The sequence below is a fragment of the Notamacropus eugenii genome, chromosome X, assembly GCF_028372415.1.
Source record: "Notamacropus eugenii isolate mMacEug1 chromosome X, mMacEug1.pri_v2, whole genome shotgun sequence".
Lineage (NCBI taxonomy): Eukaryota > Metazoa > Chordata > Mammalia > Diprotodontia > Macropodidae > Notamacropus > Notamacropus eugenii.
In genome coordinates, this window is record NC_092879.1 from 98519688 (window position 1) to 98542268 (window position 22581).

Below are 22581 nucleotides of genomic sequence, written 5' to 3' on the forward strand. Positions count from 1 at the left end.
CTCCAAACGCCACAAGGAAACCAGCTGAGAGTTTCAGATTATAGCTAAATGTAATCATTAGACCTGACAGGCCCATGGCCTGGAGTTGAGTGAGCTCCCTGGTACTAGAGAGATACCACCTGAGTGAAAGGTGTATGTCCATGGGGAGAGAAGATATGCCCCTAAAGCCATCACTCTCCAAAATTCAGGTGGAAACCAGTGGGGGGGAGGTTTGGGGGGGCCTGGAGATGGCTGACCTCTAAGCTTTCTGCACTCAGAGCAGTACAAAGTGATGAATTTGGAGGCAGAAGAACTAACTTACTACCTGTATGACACAAGACCCATCACTTCCCCAATCTGGGGCTCAGTTTCCCAATCTGCACAACTGGAGAGGAGGGATGTTAAGGTCCTATCCACATGTAAACACACAATCTTATAACCTTGTTTTTGACATCAAGGGATTATAAATACCACATTCAATCCCCAAATGCAAAAAAAAAGACTTTCTGGTTGTAAATACTGGGAGAGGAATGATAAAAATTGTACCAGATGTTCTCTAAAACAATCCAATAAAGGAAACTGTCCCAACAGAGAGAAGCAGATGGGGAAAGGCCAAGGATAGTTCAGTTTGGTTTGGAGTTTTTTCCCAATTCACAAATAACCATGCCAGGGTTGCCTGTGAAAGAGAGACCTTCGTACATTTCCCCCCTTAAGTAAAATGTACAAGGAAGAAACATTTCCCTTGAAGTTTTACCTACTGGGAAAATGGTGAAGGTGTTTTGTTTTGCTCCACAGTCCACAGAGTCCAGCTGAGCTACAAGGACCTGGCTTTCTCAAGGTAGCTGAAATGGCCCTCGCTAGGCTCAGGAAGAGGGGTTCCAAGAGAAAGCTGCCACCCTCCCACCAGGGAGGCAGGATTGGACACATTTGGGGGAATCTGGTTTGCTTGACTATGCATACACGTAACAGGGATTTTCTTTTTCTTTCTTTTTTTTTAGAAGGGGATAGAAAGAAGGAAAAATAAATACTTGATGACTGAAAAAAAATGAATTAAAAACCCTTTTTTTCAAGAGCCTCCCCACTAGTATTACAGTAGGACTCTAGTAGAGAACTTAGTAAAACTATCTTTCAAATACCCTACCACATACAACCACAGTTCCTTAAAAGTAAAACCCATAACGAACTCAATAATGACTAACAGTTATTATACATGCATAAATTCCATTCCAATACGTATTAAAGACCCATGTGCAATTTGATCCAACATTCATATTAAGCAGGTTATATGTAAGAATGGTCTTGCGCTACAAAGAAACAATTCAGTCTTTGTTTTCAAGAAGACACATTCTAGGACAGAAAGTACTCAGAGATAAGTAAACACAAAGTATTTTCTGAGTAAGGAGAATTATAACAAGTTGGGGTGGGGGCAGTGGGAGGAGGAGGATAATCGGCAGAGGCCTCCCATAGGAGGCATCACTTGGGCTGAAGCTCCAAGGGGAGGGTAAGGATCCCAAGAGGCAGATGATTGGGCAGGGAAGGCAGAAGGTGCTGGATGGGAACTAGTCAGAGATGCAGGAGCAAGAGGAGAGCAGGCTAGGAAGGCCAGCTGGAGCCAGATTCGGAAGGCCTTGGAGGAAGCAGGGGCATGATCATGCCTGGGCCATTCCAGGCCCAAGGTCCCTGGCCCAAACATTTCAGAATTTTATCCTGCATGCAGAGATGCTTTTGGATGGTCTTAGGATGCTTACCTTTTTCTTCATGGCTGTGATTGGCATCACCCACCTGCAGATTTGAAAAGAAAAGAGTATCCATGGTCCAATGACAACTAGTACAATTTCAAATTAATGCAAAATTGGGAAGGGGCCCGGCTAAGGTAGAATCTGAGTGTTACATATATGGCTTTTGGCCTAAACTCAATCCCCTTTTGTCTTCCTGCCCAGGAAACAGTCTTTGCTATTCAGCCACCGAAATATTTGTCCTGAAGACAACTAACTAGTCCTGAAGAGACCTCGGGACCTAGAGGATCAGCTGTGAGACTTGGCACCTAGAAGACCTGGATTCAAATCCTGCTTCTGACCATTATTGGGTATCTGACTCTGGGTAAGTCACTGAACCTCTCCTCCTAATGTGTAAAATGGGGATAATAACAAAATGTCCTTCCTGGGGACCCAGGAGGGTTGAATGAAATAATACAAGTGTTTTGTAAACCTTGAAGTGCCACATAAATAAAAAACGTTTAGAAATTATAAACAATGGGGGGGGGTGTAGAAAGACAAGACATGTAATTCTATCAGTATGAGAAATTTAGGATGTTTTTCCAGAAAGTTGCCTGTGGGGCATTGAGAGGCGGAAGGCTAGGCAGATGCCTTCAGGAGCAGGCCTCTGAACCCAGATCTACCTAACTCCAAGGCCAGTAAGCCAGGTGCTTCTCAGGAACAACCTGGCATGTGTCTGCTGTTGCTTAGTGACAAAAAGAGGCTGTTCCACTCTAAATGCCCTCAACAATGCACTTTCCCCATCATCCTGGAAAGGTGAGATATAAGGAGCTTAATTTGTAATCAAGTGGAATCGATTTCATGCCCTTAATGTAAGCCTTTTGCCCTGACTCAGGCCGCAGTGGAACAGAGCTAGAGGGAGGCTGCCACCCTGCCGGGTCCAGCCAGGCCAGGCCAGCCCCGGCCTAGCCTAGCCTAGCCCAGCCCAGCCCAGCCCAGCCCAGCCCAGGTCCGGCCACACCTGGCTTCTCATCAGCACCCCCGCAGAGAACTGGTTACATAGTAACCAGAATGGATACAGTTTCCCAGCTGAGCGCTGAGAGGACCGCTCCCTGCACTGGAGCTCTGCTACCTGCGCCCAGCCCGAGGGTTTCTTCAGCGCCCGCTAACAACTACTGACCTTAGGCTCTCTATTAGGCCCCTGGATCGGTTCCCACGACCCCGACCCAATCCCGGCCCCGCCCTGCCCCCCTCCCGCCCCCCACCCCGCCACGGCCCCCTCCCCTGGCTCCAGCCCGTCCACCCGCCAGCCCCTTACCCCACCCGCCAGCCCTGGCCCGTCCACCCGCCAGCCCCGGACCCCACCCAGCCCCTTACGCAGACCCTGTGGCCCCAAGCAGGTAGGCCGGAGCGCCCCATCGGCCGAAGTCGTAGGGCCATCCTCCAGAGGCCGGCCCGATGGGAGGGAGCGGAGGGAACAGGGGGAGCGGTGGGAAGGGGGTCGGGGTCAAGGGCAGGGCCGGACGAGGGGTCGCCCGGGGTGGGGACTCGGGCGGTGGCAGAAGCGGGGACGAGCTGTCTCCCCGGATCCTGGCCCCGAGCCGGCTGGCCAGGGCGCTCCGCGGCACATAGGCCAGGGACCGGGCCGGCACCGGCACCGGCACCGGCACGGGCACGGGCGGCGGCGGCGGCGGCGGCGGCGGCGGATGGGCGGCCGGGGCCCGAGCCGGGGCCGGGGCCGGGGCCGAGGCCAGGGCCGGGGCCGGGGCCGGGGCCCGGGCCGAAGCCGGGGCGGGGGGCGGCTTTTGGGGGGAGAGCGGTGGGGGAGCGATGACGGGCGGGGACCGGAAGCAGGGGCCTCTGACCTGCCACTACCGGCTCGGAGGGCCGCGAGCGGCCGCGTCTGCCAGGGCTCGCGCCCCCCGGGACGGTGGCGGCGCGCGCCTCGCGACGCCAAGGGCTACGGCTACGGCTACGGCTACGGCTGGGGAGGCGGCGGCGGCGGCGGTGGCGGCGGCGGCGGCCGGGGTCACGTGAGGAGCAGGCGGGGACCCCCCCCGGGGGGCCCGTCACGTGACCGGGGCCCCGGAACACCGTACCATAGAGTGTGCATGGGGAAGGCCAGAGTGTCGCCGTCGGCCTCGCTATCCCCATCGCCGACACAGTCGCCGCCTCCGCCTCCGCCTCCTTCTTCTCCGCCTCCTCCTGGTCCGCCTCCGCTGCTGCCGCTGCCATCGATCCCTTCCCGCAGCAGCAGCAGGCCGCAGCCCCCGGATGCCGTGCTGGGGCCCCCGGGGCCCGTGCCCCCCGTGGCCGCGCTCTCCGTGGCCTCGGTGGTGCTGGGCGCCGTGGTGGTGCTGGGCGCGGTGTCGCCGCTGCAGTCCGCGCTGTCCCCGCCGCCGCCGCCGGCCTCCTCGGCGCTCAGCTCGGGGGCCGCGGGTTGGCCCTTAAGGTAGCGGCGGCTCCGCGCTGCCTCGGCCAGCCCCGCCCCCATGGCCCCGGTGGCGGCGCGGGCGGCGCTGCTGCGGCTGCGGCTGGGGCTCCGGCGGCGGCTGCTGCTGCTGCCGCCGCTGCTCGTGCTTCCCCCGCCGCCGCAGCTGCTGCTGCCGCTGCTCCTTCCCGGGCCGCCGCCCCGGCCGCGCCCGCTCGCAGCGGAGGCTGCTGCGGAGGCGGAGGCGGAGGCTGCTGCTGCTGCTGCTGCTGCTGCTGCTGCTGCTGCTGCTGCTGCTGCTGCTGCTGCTGCGGAGGCTGCAGTCCCCGAAGGCGCCGCCGCCGCCGCCGCCGCCTCCGCCTCCTCCCGCCGCCGCCGCCGCCGCCGCCGCTGCTGCTGCGGCCGCGCCGAGGCCCTAAGGACTACCGCCAGCGGCCGCCATGCCTGCCATGGCTGCCGCCGCCGGGACTCCCGCCCGATGGCCCCACCCGATGGCTGCCTCCTGCCTCCCGCCCGACGGCGGCGGCGGCGGCGACCCCGGGTAGGCGCGGCCCCGGCCGGGTAGGCGCGCGATGCACCTGCCTTGGCCCCTTTCGGCGCTTGATTGTTCAGCCTTGGCACTCCGTGACCTTTGTCCTTCGGCCGGAAAGACGCGCGCGGCCCGGGAGCGTGCCAGTGCCAGTGCCCGTGCCAGCGTGGCCCCCCTCCGCCGCCCACCCACCCCACCAGCAGCACCCCCTGCGCGCCTGGCCGCTGGGGACCCGGACTGCGGCGGGCGGCGGGCGGCGGGCGGGCCGCCTGGCAGCCCCGCCTGCAGGCGGGCGAGAAGAGGGAGGCGCGGCTCCTCGCCCCCAGCCGGGCACGCTGCCGCCTCCAGATCCGGGGCTCTCTGCGCTAGACCCGATCAGGCTGCCAAGCGGGCCACCTGCCCTCCAACTTCTCCTCCCCCCAGTGACGACCAAAGAACATGCAGGCGCACTGCCCATCTGGCACCATCTCCACACACTGGAGCTAGCCTCAAGGGCCCCCAGGGGGCCGTGCCCGAGTGCCAAGGGCTGCCTCCCCCAAAGCCACCTAATCCTCGTGAGGGCTGTTGGTTAGATCAGATGGTTCCCGGGGGGCCTGGGATGTGGTCACCCAATCACAGCTCGAAGGAACCTCGGAAGCCACCTAGTTCAACCTCTCGATTACACACAGGAAGAAACTGAGGTACCTCGAGGTTAATTATCCAAGGTCACTTAGAGGATAGGAATGGGCCCTGGCTCCTCCAGCCCACTCGGGCCCTCCACACTGGTTGTTGCTTGGCCTCTCTTCCGTTGGAGCGGGGCGCCATTATAGTTTGCAAATCATTTACAAATACATTCCACATCACTGTCATGTGATCCTCCCAACAATCTGGTTTGGCAAATGTTATCCCCATTTTGCAAATGAGCACCCTTGGGGCGCAAATGCTTAATGCAAATGGCTAATCTGCGGCTGAACCTAAAGCTCTTTCCCCTCCACTGGCGGAGGTCTATAGCACTCTGCTGCCTTCCCGCTGGCCCCCAGAATCCTTCACCTACAACTCCCATTTATGAAGAAAAAGCCCCAGGAGTTGGCCCTGCAAATGCTCCATGCTTTTGCCCCACTCTCATTAAAGGTGGTCCATTATCAATCAGGACCCTGGGTATGAAGTTGTGGCACATACACACACTACCGCACTAAATGCCTCTTTGTTTCTGTCTCTAGTATGATGTTTACCATATAGTCTTGTAGTCACCCGTTAGCATAGGCAAGCACTGAATGTGGGCCAGATGTCCTCACATTCCTAGCTCATAATCCTGCACCTATGCTTGTGAGCCTCAAAATGTCCTCATCTGTAAAATGAGAGTTGGATGATACCACTAAAGTCTACAATCCTCCCTTCTACAACTACAATTGTACTTGTAGTTTCCTTGAGGAAAGAGGCTGAGTCTTATCTGAATTTTGTTTCCCACCAAAGTCCAATGTCATTGCCTTATCCTGATATGGAAAGGAGCCTGGGTTCTCAAAGGACCTAATTCATCTGTGAAATCTAAGGTCTGCTAGGTACTACTAAGCTGGAAACATTTTGAGTAAGGGTCCAAGGGTGATGCCTTCTTCAGCCCTGGTCACTCTTCAAGAGCCCCTACTAGAAAAATAAAAAAACAAAACCCAGGAGAGGTTGCCTGCTGGTTCAGCACACTGACAACCCTGCAAGCAATTTAACGACCTCATACTCTGTGCAATGCCCTGTGCTAGGCACTAAAAATAAAGATAAAACAAAGACTAGCCCTGTCCTCAAGGGGCTTCCATGCGCTCTGGGGAGAGCAAAACTAAGTGCTAAATAGATATAAAGTAATCTTAAGACAGAGACGAGCTAATAAATGGGGAGGGTCAGAGGGATGAAGAGCCTCCTAAAGGAGGTGGCCCCTGAGATATACTTGAAGGAAGCCCACGTGTTCCAGCAGTGCAGGATGACAAGGCACAGAGGCAGAGATAGGCGACAGGAAGGAAAACCAAGGCACAGTATACAAACCTAAGGGGAAGAGAGTTCCTAAGGAGGGGAGATGGTAGGCAGTGTCAAAAGGTACAGAGAGCTTAATTAGCCCCAAAAAGGTGACATTTCACATTGACCAGATCATTGGTAACCTTGGAGAAAGCAGTCTGGGTAGAGGGGTAGGTTTGGAAGGTTGCTGCAGGAGAAAAAGCAGTTAGGAGGACTAGGGAGAGCCTTCAACAGGTGGAGAAGACTGAAAATAAGGGAGGGAGGGAGGCCATGACACCTCGAGGAGACAGGAAGAGGGCCCAGACAGGATCAAGGTCCCAGATCAAAAGGCTGACTTAGGAAAGCTGAAGGCCGGCCCTTCCTCTGAGACTAAAGGAAAAGGGGAAGGGGGAGCTGAGGTTTGTACTGAGAGAAGAGGCTGGGGAAAGGATGGGACAAGGCCTTTGGGCTGGGGAGGGTGAGGGGGAGCTGTGGTTGGGGTGACTAGAGAGGAGAAAGGCTTTGGGGATCGGGCTGCAGAGTGGAACGAGAAGCAGCGTTCCTGTGTCTAGCTCTCCCCCTCTTCCTTCTCCCCTCTCACTCATTCTGCCTTCCTATTCTCCTTCCTCACTCTGCTTCCTCCAACCCCTTTTGATCTCTCCCTCTTCCCCCTCTCGCTCTCCCCCTTCCCCTCTCACTCTGCTCCTTCCTCCCCTCTCTAACTCCCTCCTGTTCTCTAATTCTGGAAAAGTGAAGGCTGAGTGAGAGGTGAAGGGACGGAATCTGTAAACTGAGGGCATGGGGAATGGGGAGGCAAGTGCCAAGGACTAGTTTATCAGATCCCAGAGTGCCAGAGTCAGAAGGCCCCTGAAGCTAGAAAGAGTCTTATTTTAGTACATCTGAGACTAGTAAAACTCATTCTTACCATCCCTAAGTATTAGTAACCTTTTTGAACTCATTACCATCAAGAGGCAGAACAAGATAGAGACACAAATAGATCCCATGAAGACTTAGATAAATTCATGTTGAATGAGTTTTCCCAGAGCCCCAAAGCATCTAAGACTTTAGGGGGAGCCTTAAAGAGCCCCACGTCCAACTTCATTTGGGAGATGAAGAAATGAAGACGAGAATAATGAAGTGACTTGTCTAAGATACCACAACTAATAACCAATGGAGCCAGAATTCAAACCAAGATCTTTTGACTCTAGACCTGGTGCTATTTCCATTCTACCAGGATTGGAGGGAGAAATCTGGTCTATGAGGCAGCTGGGTGACACCTAAAGGGCAGGACATGAATCCAGCCCTAGACACTTACTAGCTCTGTAACCCTGGACAAGTCACTTAACTGTTTGCCTCAGTTTCCCCAATTGTAAAACAGAGCTAATAATACACCTACTTCACAGGGTTGTCATGAGGATCAAATGAGTGAACACATATAAAGTGCTTTGCAAACCTCAGCTATATAAATACTATCTATTATTAGCTGTGAAGTGACATAAGGGAGGATAAGCATGACCTTGCTTACCAATCAGAGCCCAATGATCCTGGGACCCTGGGCTGAGAGAGGGCAGCCTTTCTTGTGATTTGATGCTGTATTATTATGTTACAGAGTTTAAGCTTAGGTACATATAGGGATCACTCTTCCTCCCCCTGAACAGAAAGACTTGGGGGATTAGTGACAAGTGCTAGAAACTGTGGTACATAGTTGATAGCCCTGGGTGATTCTGATCTCCCACCCAGATACTTTCCAGAGCTCAGTTTGGAACAACTGGGGGTTGGGAGCAGGGAAGGAAAGCAGCTTTGAAGAAATGGAACAGCATTCCTTGGGTAGACAAGACGATGGCTCCTTACCCCATGTCAGTATTTATGGTCACCAGCTTCAAATATAGAGTTTGTGGTGAGGAGACTCTCGGAATTCTAGAAAACAAGGGAGAGCCTGGTCCTGGACAAAGCTAAAATGAACCATGGTGAAAAGAAGAGGCCTCAGTGACAGGAAGTCCCTGCCCTGAGGCTCAGGAGACCCTCAATGCCTCCCCCCCCACCCAGATCAGGAGAGGTCTTGAGGCTTTTTCCCTTGGTGGCCAACACTCCCAATGACAGAACAAGGTTTGTTTCAGCAGAGAGGGCATTTTGGCACAACTAGCCAGTGTTCAGGGAGCTGCTAGGAGAGCCTCTACTGGAAGGAGCCAGTCAGAGCAGACAAAACTCAGAAATAACACTTGCTGTGGCTTTCTGGGAGTGACAGAAAACTCAAGAAGCTGAAAAGATGCTTGTTAGGGAGCATCCCCCAGACTCCACACCCCAAAGTCATCCTGGGCTTCTTGATCAAGCTCTACCCCCACCCCACATGGCTGTGGTCAAAGCCTGTTGATTTCACCTCTGAAACATCTCTCAAACATGCCCCCTTCTCTGGGCTGACCCCTCATGCCTATATTGCTGCAACAGCTGCTGGTGGGTCTGCCCACCTCCTGTCTCTCCCAACTGCAGTCTATCCTCCACTCAGCTATCAAAGGGATCTTCCTAAAGCACAGGTCTGATCAAGTGTCTTCCCCCCCTTTTCCCCCCCACTCCCTAAACTGCAGTGGCTCCCTATGGCCCCCACAGTCAAAAACAAAATACTCTTGTTTGGCATTCGAAGCCTTTCATAACTTAGTCATCTCCTCCCTTTCCAGTATTCTTACACCTCACTCCCAGACACATTCTCCTCCTTTTCCATCCACTGACTGGCTGTTCCACAAACAAGACCCTCCATCTCTGGCTTCCCCTCAGGCCTGGAATACATTCCCCATTCCTCCCACTGACCTCCTTGACTTCCTTTAAGTCGAAACTGAAATTCCACTTTCTCTAGAAACTCCCTTCATTGCAGGGCCTCTTCTCAGCTGAGTACTGCCAGTTTAGCCTGTCTAGGGCCTATTTGGGCTGATTTGTTTGAATATTGTCTGCCCCATTAGACTGAGAGCAGGCATTGCCTTCCGCCTTTCTGTGTACCTCTAGCCCTTAGCACAAGGTCTGACACATAGTAGACTCTTAATCAACACTTCTTGACTTCTTGACAACCAAAGTCATCTGCTCGGAACGACTGTAAGAGAGAAATCCTCACACTGAGGATTGTAGGGGATCCTAGGGTTTACAAAGACTTAAAAGCTTACTTTCCTCCTTCCATATCCAAGCAGTTCCCAAGGCCTGTCGGTCTGCTTCTGTAGTGAAGTAGAGTACAACACAAGCAATGGCCAGCAGCATCAGAAAAAGGCTCTTCTTGTAACAAACCAAATACTGCCCCTTTAGGCAGAGTGTTGAGAGCCCCAAAGGTGGGCCCCGCCCCAGCAGTTCTGAACCGATCCCATCTGCACTCTGTTGCAGATGCCACATCAGGCAAGGACACTGACCCAGAGAAGGCTAAGAGGGCTGGGGAGGAGAGCTGCCCGTATGGAGCTGAAGGACCAGGCTGTCACCACCATGATGGATCAGGCTAGTTCTTCATGGTCCCATGGAGGCCACGAGAAGGGGGGTCTTGTGGGAATGTCCAGGGCACTGTTGTCGGACAGGTTTAGACCAGCTGGTGTCCAAAGCCCCCTTCCAAGTCTCCCATTGGCTGCTCCAGATTACATTTAGGAAGGGCAGAGCACGACAAACACTGGGGGAGATGGGAGGCTTCAGCAAGGCATCACGCCCACACTGCTGGAGCCCACAGGCTCCCAGAGGATAGAATATATACACAAATAACTCTATTGCAAGCTAATACATTATGACTGCATAAGACAGCTGCAAAGTAAGGGATAGATGAGGTCAGGGAGGGGCTGGCTGCTGCTGATTGGGGGGTCGGGGAAGCCTTCCTAAAGGAGATGACATTTGAGCTAGGTCTTAAAGGTTGCGCAGAGTTGCAAAATGCAGAAATGGGGGCGGGGGGGGGGAGGCCATTTCTGGGGCAGAGGCCCTGAGCAAAGACCAGGAGCCAGGACAATGGATGGAGCCTAGTAAATCATACAGTTTAATGTATGCAGAGTAGCACATATGGAGGCCAGCAAGGTAAGATAAGCCTGGAAAATTAGGATGGTACCAAACTGTGGAAGGCCTTGAATGCCAGAATAAGGGGCCTCCCCAAACCACTGCAGGCTTTTGAGCAAACTTTGTGCCACTGTCTTGGCCTTGACCAAGGCTCATGCATTGTAGTGACCCTTCTCACTGTCTACCTGCACAGATGATCCCATTCCCTCTCACTTCCTCCAGCAGGTTGCCTCTCTATCATCCCCATCTCTCATTTATCTTCAGTCATTCCCTGGCTCCTGGCTGCTTCCTACTACCTATAATATGCCCATGGCTCCCCTATCCTCAATGCCCCTTCACTTGGTCCTTCCATCCCTGGTAACTATTTCTCCTCTGCCCTTTGTAGCCAGACTCCTTGGAAAGGCCAGAGTCTGCCTTAGGTGCCTCCAAAAGTGAGTGAAAACTCTCTTTTTAGCCCCTCCTGATCTAGCTTCCAACCTCATCATTCCACTGAAACTGCTCTCCTTGATTTCTTAGTTGCCAAAACCAATGGCCTTTTTCAATTCTCATTCTCCCTGGCCTCCCTCCCTCTCTGCAGCCTTTGACCCCAGTGGTCACTCTCTCCTCTTTGATATTCTCTTTCCTCTAGGTTTTTGGAATACTCCTCCCTCCCTCAGTTTTCTTCCTCCCTCTCTGATGGCTCCTCCTCCGGATCACACCCCTCCCTCCTGGCCCCCCTCCTCCCTCTCTGATGGCTCCTCCTCAGTCTCCTTGGCTGGCTCCTCTTCCCCATCACCCCCTCTAACCACAGGTGTCCCTCAGGGCTCTGGCCCAGGCCCTCTTCCCTTCTCCCTGTGGACTGTTTGGCTTGGTAATCTCAGCTTCTATGGATTCGACTTTCACCTCTATGAAAACGACTCTCACACCTGCCCATCTCTGCCAGCCTCCTGTCTTGCATCTCCAGCTGCCTATCAGATGTGTCAGAAGCAGACGTTAGACCTCTGAACTCATCCTCCTGCCCCTCCCCTCCTCTCAGGTACCAAGTCTCCCAATTTCCATTCCATCCTTGATCTTTCACTCTGTCTCACCCTCCACATCCAATCTGTGGTCAAGTCCTGTGCCTAACATCTCGCATGCACCCCCCCTACTCTCCCCTGACAATGCCCTGCCTCTAGTGCAGACCCTCATCACTGACACCTGGGCTGTGACACTGTGACACTGGCACTAGCTGCGGGGGGCGGGGGGGAGTCTCTTCTCACCCTAGTCTATCCTTTACTTAGCCACCAAGGCCCAGGCCTAACGTTCCAGTCTTTTTCCTGGCTGCCTCCCATACCTGAGATGTTGCCTCGCTTCACCTCTGCCTCATGACTTCCTTCAGCTCTCCATTAAAATGTCACTGTCTGCACAAAACCTTTCCCAATGGATGTGCCTTGTCGCCGGTGCCTTCCCTCTGAGGCTCTCTCCAATCTCTCCTATCTGTCCATAGCTTGTCTGTCTATGGCTATTTGTGTGGTCTCTTCCCATTAGACTGGGAGCTCCTTGAGGGCCGGGGCTGACTGATACATTTACTTTAATACTCCCAGCATGATTTCACGATGTTGGTGCTTCCTTCACTTCTACAGACCATAATCCCTTGGAGCCTTAGATGCCCTTTGGAAGTTGCTGGGGCTGAATGAAACCTTGCTGCCTTATAGCAGCCCATAATAATAGCTCACATTTATATAACATTTCCCAAAGGTCATCGCATTTGATCCTCACAACAATTCTAGGAGGTGAGTGCTTTTACAAATCCCATCTTACAGATCAAGAAACTGAGGCAAACAATGATCAAGTGACTTGACAAAGGTCACCCTGCTAGGACATCTGCCTGATGCCAGGCCAGCATCCTATCCACCAGAGCTAGTACCAATAGCCCTCCCACTGCCTCCTCCCATCTAAGGCAGCTCCATCTGACAGAGATAGAACCTGGAGAAGCAGGTGAGAGCACTGGACCTACCTGAAAGGTGCCATTGGTAGGGGCCTCCTCTTCACGACAGGCCCCGAAGAGACTATCCTAAGTCTCTCCATCCCTTGCTCCAACTGGTGGAAGGGGATACACCTGAGAGAGACAGCAGCATTAATGGCATACCATGGCAGCATCCCCATTGGACCCTGGAACCCAGGGGTTCTTCCCCTTTTTACTGTCACAGAATCCTTTGGCAGTCTGAGGAAGCCATGACCCCCTCCCCTTCTCAAAAGAAGCTTTTTAAATGCATCAAATAGAGTACATAGGATTACAAGGGAAACTGATTTTGTTTTTCAAAATCTATCCTTTTTTTTTTTTTTAGTTATCAGATCCTAGGTAAAGAGACCCTGGCCTGGACCAAAAAAGCCCTTTCTCTCCTACTTCTCACACAGCCATCTGGACCCTTCCCAGTCCCTGTCTCCCCCTGTCCTCCCATCCTCCCCTTTTCCTATGACTCCTGGAACCCTCACTTTTCTCTGGGTGGGTTTTTTAAATCCCACCAGTTTCCTAGGTAGCTTCTATAGACACCCAGACCACTGGGTGCTTTGTCTTAGAGGCTTTGGAAGATACAGAAGAAAACATGGTCTCTGCCTTCAAGCAGTCTATAGTCATAAGGAATTATGCAGATAAGTAGAATTCAAATAGAACAGAAAAGAGTAGAAAGTGCTTTTTCTGGTCCGTGAAGCTTCCAGCTTTGAGAGTACAGAAAGCAGTGAACTGGGTCCTAAGGTTGGCCAGAGCAGGGAAAGGTAGGGCAGGGGCAGATCAGCAGTAGCTAAAGCATGGTAGTAGGAATCTGCAGGAAATGTGAGGGGGACAGCAAACAGTCCAGTGTGTCTTTACCCAGAAGGGAGGAAGGGTATTGACACAAGGTGGTCCTGGAAGACCTGGCAAAGGACTGTGGGTATTGTTCCCAATACTCCAGGTGTCAGAGGCAGTTTCAAGGACTTTGGTGGACTCCATTGAGAGGGTGTGTGTGTGTGTTCATCCTTCATTGCCGAAGAAGACCAAGCCATCAGAGAAATGATGACATGACTTGTACTTGACTTTGTTTTGAGTGAGGGAGGGCTGTGCTGGTCACCAGCCTCACTTCTCCTCCAGAACCATCTGAATCCAGTGACCAGATATTCATCAGGATGACTGGAGATGACCCAGGATAGTCTAGTAACAGATATGTTACTAGATATTGAGAGGGTAGCCCAGAATGAACTCCTATAGCTCTCCATAAGCAAGGAACTGACAGATGGAGAGAAGGGATGGTGGGTTTGAATATCGGGCTTCAAAAAAGCAGTCCTAAGGCCACAGTGCCCCAAGCGGATAAAGAACCACTCAAGGAGGCCAGTAGCCAAGCTTAGCTTGAAGCAATGGCCTGCCCAAAGAGAAGGCAACTTTCCTTGAAGCAACTCATTGTGCAGGAACTGGACCGACTCTCTAACATCTAATCAGGCATCAGGAGGTGGAGAGTGAGTCACAGATTGCCTAGAAGAGCCTCATTGATCTTTACAGCAAATAGATCTCAGTGCTTAATTCTGAAAATGGAGGTGCAGGCAGGCACACCCTTTAATAGACAAGATGGCGGTAAGCTGAAGAAAAGCCTGTCGAAAGCAAAGAGCAATGAAGTGAATATGCGTCTCAGAGACTCGAGCTACCATGAACACATGATGACCCACCCCTTACGTCTAGAGACTGGAACTCATTTTAGTGAGTGGGGAACGTGGGTCACTTGAGGACCTAGACTACAACATGCAGCCTCAAGGCCGCAGGTTCCCCACCCCTGGTTCTAAGCTGTTGGGCTAAACCCAGTTCCCCTCACATTGCTTTCCAGTTTAGCCTTGTGAATAAGAAATCTTTCCCTCCATAACTTTGTGCTCTTGGGTTTCTTGAACCCTCGGCCACCATGTTCATTGGCTCTTCTTCTAGTCTGACTTTTCTAGGCTTTTCTCCTGATCTAATCTTCTATTTTTAACTTCAGTACCAAACACTTTTACTCTGAGATCTAGTAACGCTAGGCCCCCACCATTCTGTTTTTAAAAGGTATTTTGTTCCTTGAAATTCTTGGCCTTTTGCTCCTTCTCCTGAATTTTGTTTTTATTTTGTCCAGTCTAATGAAGTAAAACTTTGGTGGTTTGTTTAGCTTGGTACTAAATCTATAGATTAATTTAGACAGTTTCATTATTTTTTAGTATATTGGTCCAGCCTAACCATGAACAATGGATATCTTTGCAATTATTTAGGACTTCATTTTTGTAAAGACTGTTATTTAACTATATTTATAGAAGTCCTGTATAGTAGGTAAACTTCCACATATGTTATGCATTTTGTAGTTATCTTGTATGGAATTTATTTTTCTATCTTTTCCTCATGGTTTTTGTCAATAATATAAATATTAATATATGTTAATATAAAAATGTTAATATAAATTTTAAAATGATGATGATTTTGACCCCTCCCCATTTTCCTAGTTTCCTTTTACTTTACTTGTCTCCCATGCACTCTATAATCCAGCCACACTGGCCTACTTGCTATTCCTCACACACTATACTCCATCTCCTGACTCCAGGCCTTTGTACTAGCTGTTCCCCATGCCCGGAATGCCGTCCCTCCTTATGTCTTCCTCCTAGATTTCCCAGCTTCCTTCCTCTACCACTAGTGCCTACGTTTTGAGATTACTTTCCATCTACACTCTACATATCTACAAGTTGTTCTTACCCTGCCCCCCATTTAAATGTGAGCTCCTTGAGGGCAGGACCATGGTTTTGCCTTTCTCTGAATCCCCAGAGCTTAGCACAATGCCTGGCACATAGTAAGCAGTTTATAAATGTTTATCGACTGATTATCCTGCAACTTGACTCTGCTGCAGGAGACTCCCTTGCTCGGACACTTTTGCTTCTCAGGAAAATCTGGCTTTCTCCAGAAGGTCCCTCATCCTTTGTCACCCTCTTTAGTAGCTGCTGCTGCTGCTGCTGCTGCTGCTTCCGCTTCCGCTTCCCTTTTAGGGCTCGAGACTGCCAAACTCTTCTGCTGGGAAGTTCTCCTGCTGGCTTAGTCTGAGCAGATGTCTCCAGGTTATACACTCTCCTTTCTCTGATTGGCTCAGTACCTGCCTCCCAGTCTGCCCCTCCACTACCCCACCTCTTCCCTCATTCTTTGTGCTCCTTCAAACACCCAGGCCTCCCACTTGAGCAGCAGGAGTGGTCATTTTTTAAGCCTTCCTCAAGCCTCCGAATTGTTCTACCTCCAAAATCTTGAAATCTGCAAATTCCCCCTTCTTAGAATGTCCCGTCCATCACTACTTCACAGTCCTCATGAATGGGCTCTGTCTTCACCTCCATTCTTTCCAGTTCTCCCATTCAGTCAGCCCAATTTGGGTCTCCCTTTCCTCCCCCTTGAATAGTTATGAACCTACAGGTAACCAGTTAAACAAGACACTGCCCCCCTTATCCCTCTGCTACTTACACCCTGCCAATTCTCGACCCCAGGAAACCCCCCCCCCCACCACACACACACATAATCTTCCTTTCTGCTCCTCTCCTGAACCACCAGATGTTGCTGGAGGAAGTTAATAAACCATGTTCTCCTTTGGGCAGAGAGGTGGTAGACTACAAACTTACTCTCTGAGGAAGCAAGGCTCTGGAGCAGGGGCTGGAAACTAGGCACAGGTCAAAGGGTGGGAGTTAGCAGAGGGGAGTAAAGATACCTCTTTCATTTTTAAAGAAAGGTTTTATTGATTTTTTTACGTTGCTGTCACTTCTCAATAACTGCCCCCTCCAACTCCCCTGTGACCAAAGGAATACCGGGAAGCAAAAGTCAATATGGCCCAGGTCTGAGAGCACCTGCCTTGCTGACTACCAAGAGGTGAGAGACCTGCCTTGAGATGGAGTGAGAGGTAGAATTAGGCTCCTCTCTCTCCCTGCTCCATCCCATCTCCCGAGTCAACACTGGCTACCAGTTCTGTTCCATGATACCTCTTTCTCTGAGACTTGGGAAGGAAAGTAAAAGAGAACTGTTAAGCAGCTGAGGAGGGTGGAAAATGTTCAGAGAGCCATGGGGAAGGCTCACCAAGATGCAGTCTAGCTGAGCTTATTCACCCGCTTTCCCATCTTAGGACTCAAATTCCTTGCACATGCTTAAGAAGAAGGGATGTCTCCATACCTGGCCAGCGAGCTGATGGAGTGGAAAAATTTCAGGTGCTCTTTCTTCCTGAGATGCGTGGCACCCAGGACACGTAATCACCAGAGGGGCGACCACGTCGTAGCAGATGGACTTTTGAGAGGGAACCTGGAGAGAAAGGAGAAAAAGCAGAGAAAGGCTGAAGGCCACTGAAGTGACAGGCCCAACGTAGGCCATGGCCACATGCTGCTGAGAGCTGGTGGGGCACTGGTGGGGCTGGGGCTCTGCTGTCTCCCATCCCTCTCAAACACTGGAGCAGTGCGATGTCGATGTTGTGCAATGTGGATGACAGAGCCCCATACTCTAGCCAACGACGGACTTGAGAATGTTGTTTGTGCTTCCATATTACCCAAGACCTCACCCATGGTCCAGGATCTCAGCAAGAGGAGGCCACCCTGGATTTCAGTTGAGAAACACGCCTCTGGGCAGATTTCACTTACTCTGGGAGGCTACACTCCGGCGCTAAGTAAGTCCCTTGGAAGGCAGGTTACTGGCCAGCACTCTCCACTTCCCTAGGTTGGCCTCAGGCCCCTTGACTATTGGGTGGGCTTGGGCTAGACTGACAACCATCTGTCCCGGGGGAAGTTGGGAGGAGCCTAGAAGGCTGTGGCTGGCTTGAACGGACACTAGGAACTGTGTCACTGTCACTGGATTTCTTTGCTATTACTTGCTTTTATTAATTAAACTATCAGACTACAACTTGAGGCCCAAGTGACTAGTTATCAGACGATTTCAAAAAGGAGTACAGTAGGAGCAAGACACCAACCAGAGAATCAGAAAGCTAAGAATAAGAAGTCCTAAACCAGACCCTCCCCCTCAGGCCTCCAACACTGGGGGAAAGGTGATTCCCCAGCCCCAAAGAGGCTTCCTTCCTAGCACTCACAAGGCCAAATTCCTCAAATTGGCATTCAAGGCCTCCCTCCCCCCTCAAAAAAACATGGCGACCCTGGTTCTGATCTCACTCAAAACTCCTCCTTGCTGCTCCTTCCTCTCTCACCCTGGTCAATCTTAATTTTATTTCTCAGCCTTTGCCCAAATTATTCCTTATGTTTCAAGCACCCTCCTCTTCCTCCTTTTTCCTGCATCCCTCTCTTTAGAAACCCTCCCCATCCTTGGAGATACAGCTCCAGTAAGACTCTGACCACAAGTTTCACATCACCTTGAATAGAGCACTTTGTGCCCACCCATCTTTCCATCATAACCACTTGTTACATAATTATGGGATTTGTTAGATAGCTGTATGTTTGGGCATGCATGCAGTTGAGCCCTTCTGATAGACTATAAGTTCCATGAAGGCAGGACAGAGGCCTTATCTGTCTTTGTCTCTTTCCCAGTGCCTAACACAGTGCTTGGCATATTCCAACTCTAACCCTAATTCCTAGCCTGTTGGGACTTTGTAAAAGATGGATGGATGGATGAATACATACCCTAAGGTAGTAGTTCACAAAGTGTGGTCCCAGAGCCCCTGGGGGTCCCTTAGACCCTTTCATGGAGTTGACAAGGTCAAGATTTCACAATAACACTAAGATTTTTTTCATTTCCAATATGGGAAATATGGATAGAAATATGCCACATAAACAAAAACTCTTGGGGAGGGAGGAAGAATCAGTCCTTAAATCATTTTAAGAGTATAAAGGGGTCTGGAGACCAGACAGTTTGAGAGCTGCCACCCTAAAGGACAGCTTTACTTAGAACTTTCTGTTGTGACAACAGGCTCCAGAGATAACATGCCCCACCCCTCCATACCCCCTCCCCACCTTCAGCCGGGCTCCTCCTACAATGAGAACAGCCGTACACTATGGGCTTTCTCTAAGGCAGCCCAAAATTCTTTTCCATAGAAGGTGAGGCATGATGGGAGTGCACAATTTAGCCAAGCACCTGTTGGCCAACTGTATCCAGCTTAAATGACAAGTTGCTGGGAGTTTCCCTGGTTCAAGCTCCATCCGTTCAATCTCAGCACCCTGCCCCCACCAGCCTACTCTCCTGCCCCTCCCCCACTCTTTCTTCTTTCAGATTCAGACTCCTTTAAAATTTACAAGGTTTTCCCTCTCAACAACCCTATGCGATAGTAGCACAAGTATTATTATCCCCATTTTACAGGTGAGGAAACTGAGGCTGCGATCAAGGAAGTAGCTCAGGTATAAACTACAAGCTGTCTGGCCTTTCAAAGCCCTTCCCAGCTTGGCCCCAGGCCATCTTTCCTGGCTCCCCCTCTTCTCTTCTCTGCTCTGGCTAACCAGCCTTTGGGCTGAGACCCGGACACAACCCAGGGTCTCCTGCTTGCGTGTTTTTGTACAAGAGTTCTTGCCAATCAGGACTTTCCCTCCCCCAGCAATCCCTTGGAATTTGCTTCTGTGAACCTGTTGTATCTACCCAAAGACTGGAGGCTGGGGCATGTTTCCTCCTTGTAGCCCTGGCACAATGGTCAGTACACACCTGGCTTATCTGGTGGGAGATTTCGTGGAGGGGGTGATGCCATAGAGAGCGGATGGGCCAGGCAGGGCCCAAGGGCCCAAAGCTAGTTACCTGGGAGGGGACAGGGTAGCCCTGGTCTATTTGACCACCCCACCTGAGATCAGGAAAGTAAAAGCTGACATTTACACGGTGCTCTAGGGCCAAGAAATGCTAAACACCCCGTAGCTCCTTAGATAAGGGAGGCCGATTACCCCCACGCCTCCATCCCTTCTTAGGAATAAGAAGATTCCCTCCGGGCTGCTAAGTAGCTGCTTCCGAGGAATCAGCCTCAGGCTCCCCACATGCCCACCCGAAGGTAAGTTTAATCAGTAACACATCCAGCCCCAGTCTCTCTCCTGAGCACTGGGTCCACATCAGCCACCAATAGAGACTTGGACCCAATGTCCCACACGAGTCTCCAGCTTGCCCCATCCCCTACTGAACTCCCCATCTTCCCCCCAAATCCTCCTCTCTTCCAAACCTCCCCCTTCTCCCAGTCTCCCAGGTTCATAAAGCCAGACTGCCTCGCCACTCACCCTCACTTCAAATAGCCACTCAGTTAGTAGGACTTGTCATCTCAGCCTCCACCACATCTCTCAGCTGGGCCTCTTCTCCCTGTCCACAGCCAGCTGCCCCCTGAGCTCAGGCCTTCATCACCTCTGGGCCAGGCAGCCACCTAACTGGTCACCCTGCCTCAGGGCTCTTAGCCTCTTGGGTGCATCCTACGAGCGGCTGCTGCCGACAATTTTCCTTAAGTGCTGATCTGACCATGTGACTCCCCTACTCAGGAAACTCCAGTGACTTCCCACAGCCTCTAGGCTTGGACCAAATATAAACTCTGCTGTTTAACCTTTAAAGGCCATGGCAGCCTAGCCCCAGTGGAGGGCCTAGCTTCACACATTACTCCTTCTCCGGCTCTGGGACACAGCTGAACTCTTTGCTCTGAGCCTCTGAACTGGTTGTCCCCCATTCCTAGGACACCCCCCTTCTCACCTCAACCTCATAGAGACTCTGGTTCCCTCCCTCCTTACCCTTCCCCAGGGTTTGAGCTACTTTGTATTTAGTTTATAGAAAGGAGACAGGCATTTATGAAGCACCTACTGTGGGCCAGGCAGTGTGCTAAGCACTTTTCAAATATTCTCTCATTTCATCCTCACAACAACTTGGTGCTATTATTATCCTTATTTAGCAGGTGAGGAAACTGAGGCAAGCAGAGGTACAGTGACTTGCACAGAGTCATACAGCTGAACTCAGGTCTTCTTGACTCCAGGCTCCGAACTCAATCCACTGCAGCGCCACCTAGCGGCCTTCTGGATATATTTATTCATGTACTGTTTGTACTCCAGTTAGAATCGTGAGCTCCTTGGGAGTGGGGCCTGTTTCGGTTTTTCCCTGTACCCCCAGCTCCCAGCACAGGGTTGAGCTGAAAGAGGTGCTTAATAAAGCACTCAATAAAAAATGAAAAATGACTGACTGGTACATGGCAGGCTTAACCATGAGAACTGTTCACACACAGATGTGGACTAGAGGTCAGTCATGGATGGGCTGGACACCATGAGATAGCTGGGTGAACTAAGGCCTAGAGGGAAGGATGGAGCAGGCCCTTCAATGGATGACTGATGTGCTTCCCCAGAGGGTTGTGAAACTGAGAAGCTATGCAATCACCTTCCCCACTTACAGGGCTCCAGGATGACCCTGACTTTGAACAATGGCCTAGACCATCTTTCCCTCAGCCCATGCCCTTGAAAACTGCTTCGCAGCCCCACCCCAGCCCCCTGTTTGATGTGTGCCAACAGGAGAAGTGCTCCAGGTGATGGATGCTGGGGGAGAGGGACTTGGCTGCTTTCTCTGCCCCATGATACCTGGGGGAAGGGCAGGGGCCTTCTCATGTCCTTGTCTAGCAGCAACAGGGCCCCTTCTCCAGTCTGCTCCCCCTCTCCCTCTCTGTCTTTTTCTGTCTGTCTCTATCTCTCTTTCTCTCTCTCACCCTCTGCTCTCCCTGTCTCACCCTCTCTCTCTGTTAATCTCTTTTTCTGTCTCTGTCTTTCTGTCTCTGTCTCTTTCTCCCTGTCTTTCTTTCTCTGTCTGTCACTCTTTTTGTCTCTGTCCTCTGCCTCTGTCTCTCTTTCTTGCTCTCTGTCTCTCTTTCTCTCTCTCTGTCTCACCCTCTATTTTCTGGATCTCTTTCTTTTACCCTATGCTCCCCCTCTCCCTCTCTGTCTCTTTCTGTTTCTCTCTCTTTCTGTCTCTCCTAACCTCTGCTCTCCCTCTCCTTCAACTTCTCTCTCTCTCTTTCTTTCTCTTTCTCTCTCTCTCTTTTCTGTTTCTCTTTCTCTGTCACTCTGCATCTTGTCTCTCACCCTCTGTTCTCCCTCTCCCTCTCTGTCTCTCTCTCTGTCTGAGTGTCTATCTTTCTCTTTATATGTCTCAGTCTCTTTCTTTCTGTCTCTGTGTGTTTCTCTGTCTCTATCTCTCCTCTCTTTGTCTCTGTCTCTTTCTCCTCTCTGTCTGTCTTTTTCTCTCCATCTGTCTCTGTCTCTCTCTCCCTCTCTGTCTCTGTCTCTCACTCTCTGTGCTCTCTGTCTCTCCTATCTCTCTGTTTCTACCTCTGCCTCTCTATCTCTCACCCTCTGCGCTCTCTCTCTGTCTCTGTCTCTCTGTTTCTCCCTGTCTCTCATGCTCTGCACTCTCTCTCTGTCTCTCCTGTCTCTCTGTCTCTCCTCTCTTTGTCTCTGTCTCTTTCTCCTCTCTGTCTATCTGACTTTCTCTCTCCATCTGTCTCTGTGCCACTCTCTCCCTCTCTGTCTCTGTCTCTCACTCTCTCTGCTCTCTGTTCCTCCTGTCTCTGTTTCTACCTCTGCCTCTCTGTCTCTCACCCTCTGCACTCTCTCTCTGTCTCTCCTGTCTCTCTGTCTCTCCTCTCTTTGTCTCTGTCTATTTCTGCTCTCTGTCTGTCTGACTTTCTCTCTCCATGTCTCTGTACCACTCTCTCCCACTCTGTCTCTGTCTCTCACTCTCTGTGCTCTCTGTCTCTCCTGTCTCTCTGTCTCTATTTCTACCTCTCCCTCTCTGTCTCTCACCCTCTGCATTCTCTGTCTCTCCTGTCTCTCTGTCTCTGTTTCTCCCTCTCCCTCTCTGTCTCTCACCCTCTGCGTGCTCTCTCTCTCTCCTGTGTCTCTGTCTCTCTGTTTCTCCCTCTCCCTCTCTGTCTCTCACCCTCTGTGCTCTCTCTCTGTCTCTCCTGTCTGTCTCCGTTTCTCTCTCTCCCTGTCTCTCACCCTCTGCACTCTCTCTGTGTTTCTCCCTCTCCCTCTGTGCTCTCTCTCTGTCTCTTCTGTCTCTCTGTCTCTCCCTCTCC

General features: G+C 51.6%; 1 protein-coding gene and 1 long non-coding RNA gene across 5 annotated transcripts in view; one reads left to right on the forward strand and one right to left on the reverse strand.

Annotated features, from left to right (window-relative positions):
* LOC140515288 (ras-related GTP-binding protein A) overlaps positions 1-16840 on the reverse strand; it is a 42915-nt gene extending 26075 nt beyond the window's left edge. Inside the window, exons 1-3 of one of the 4 annotated variants that reach the window (XM_072625920.1) lie at positions 16752-16840; positions 12591-12692; positions 1728-1761 (exon numbers count right to left, since the gene is read on the reverse strand). In XM_072625920.1, the coding sequence (XP_072482021.1) occupies positions 1728-1761; positions 12591-12661 (105 nt within the window). In that variant the 5' untranslated portion in view covers positions 12662-12692; positions 16752-16840. Of the gene's footprint in view, positions 1-1727; positions 1762-3077; positions 3310-3559; positions 3765-3793; positions 4232-12590; positions 12693-16751 lie in introns of those variants that run through there. The other 3 variants (XM_072625918.1, XM_072625921.1, XM_072625922.1) reach the window with 3 other exon arrangements.
* LOC140515290 (uncharacterized) lies at positions 1502-17468 on the forward strand. Its single transcript, XR_011970929.1, has 2 exons — positions 1502-2079; positions 16705-17468. It is a non-coding gene; the product is annotated as an uncharacterized lncRNA (long non-coding RNA).
* Positions 17469-22581: the final 5113 nt, after the last annotated feature.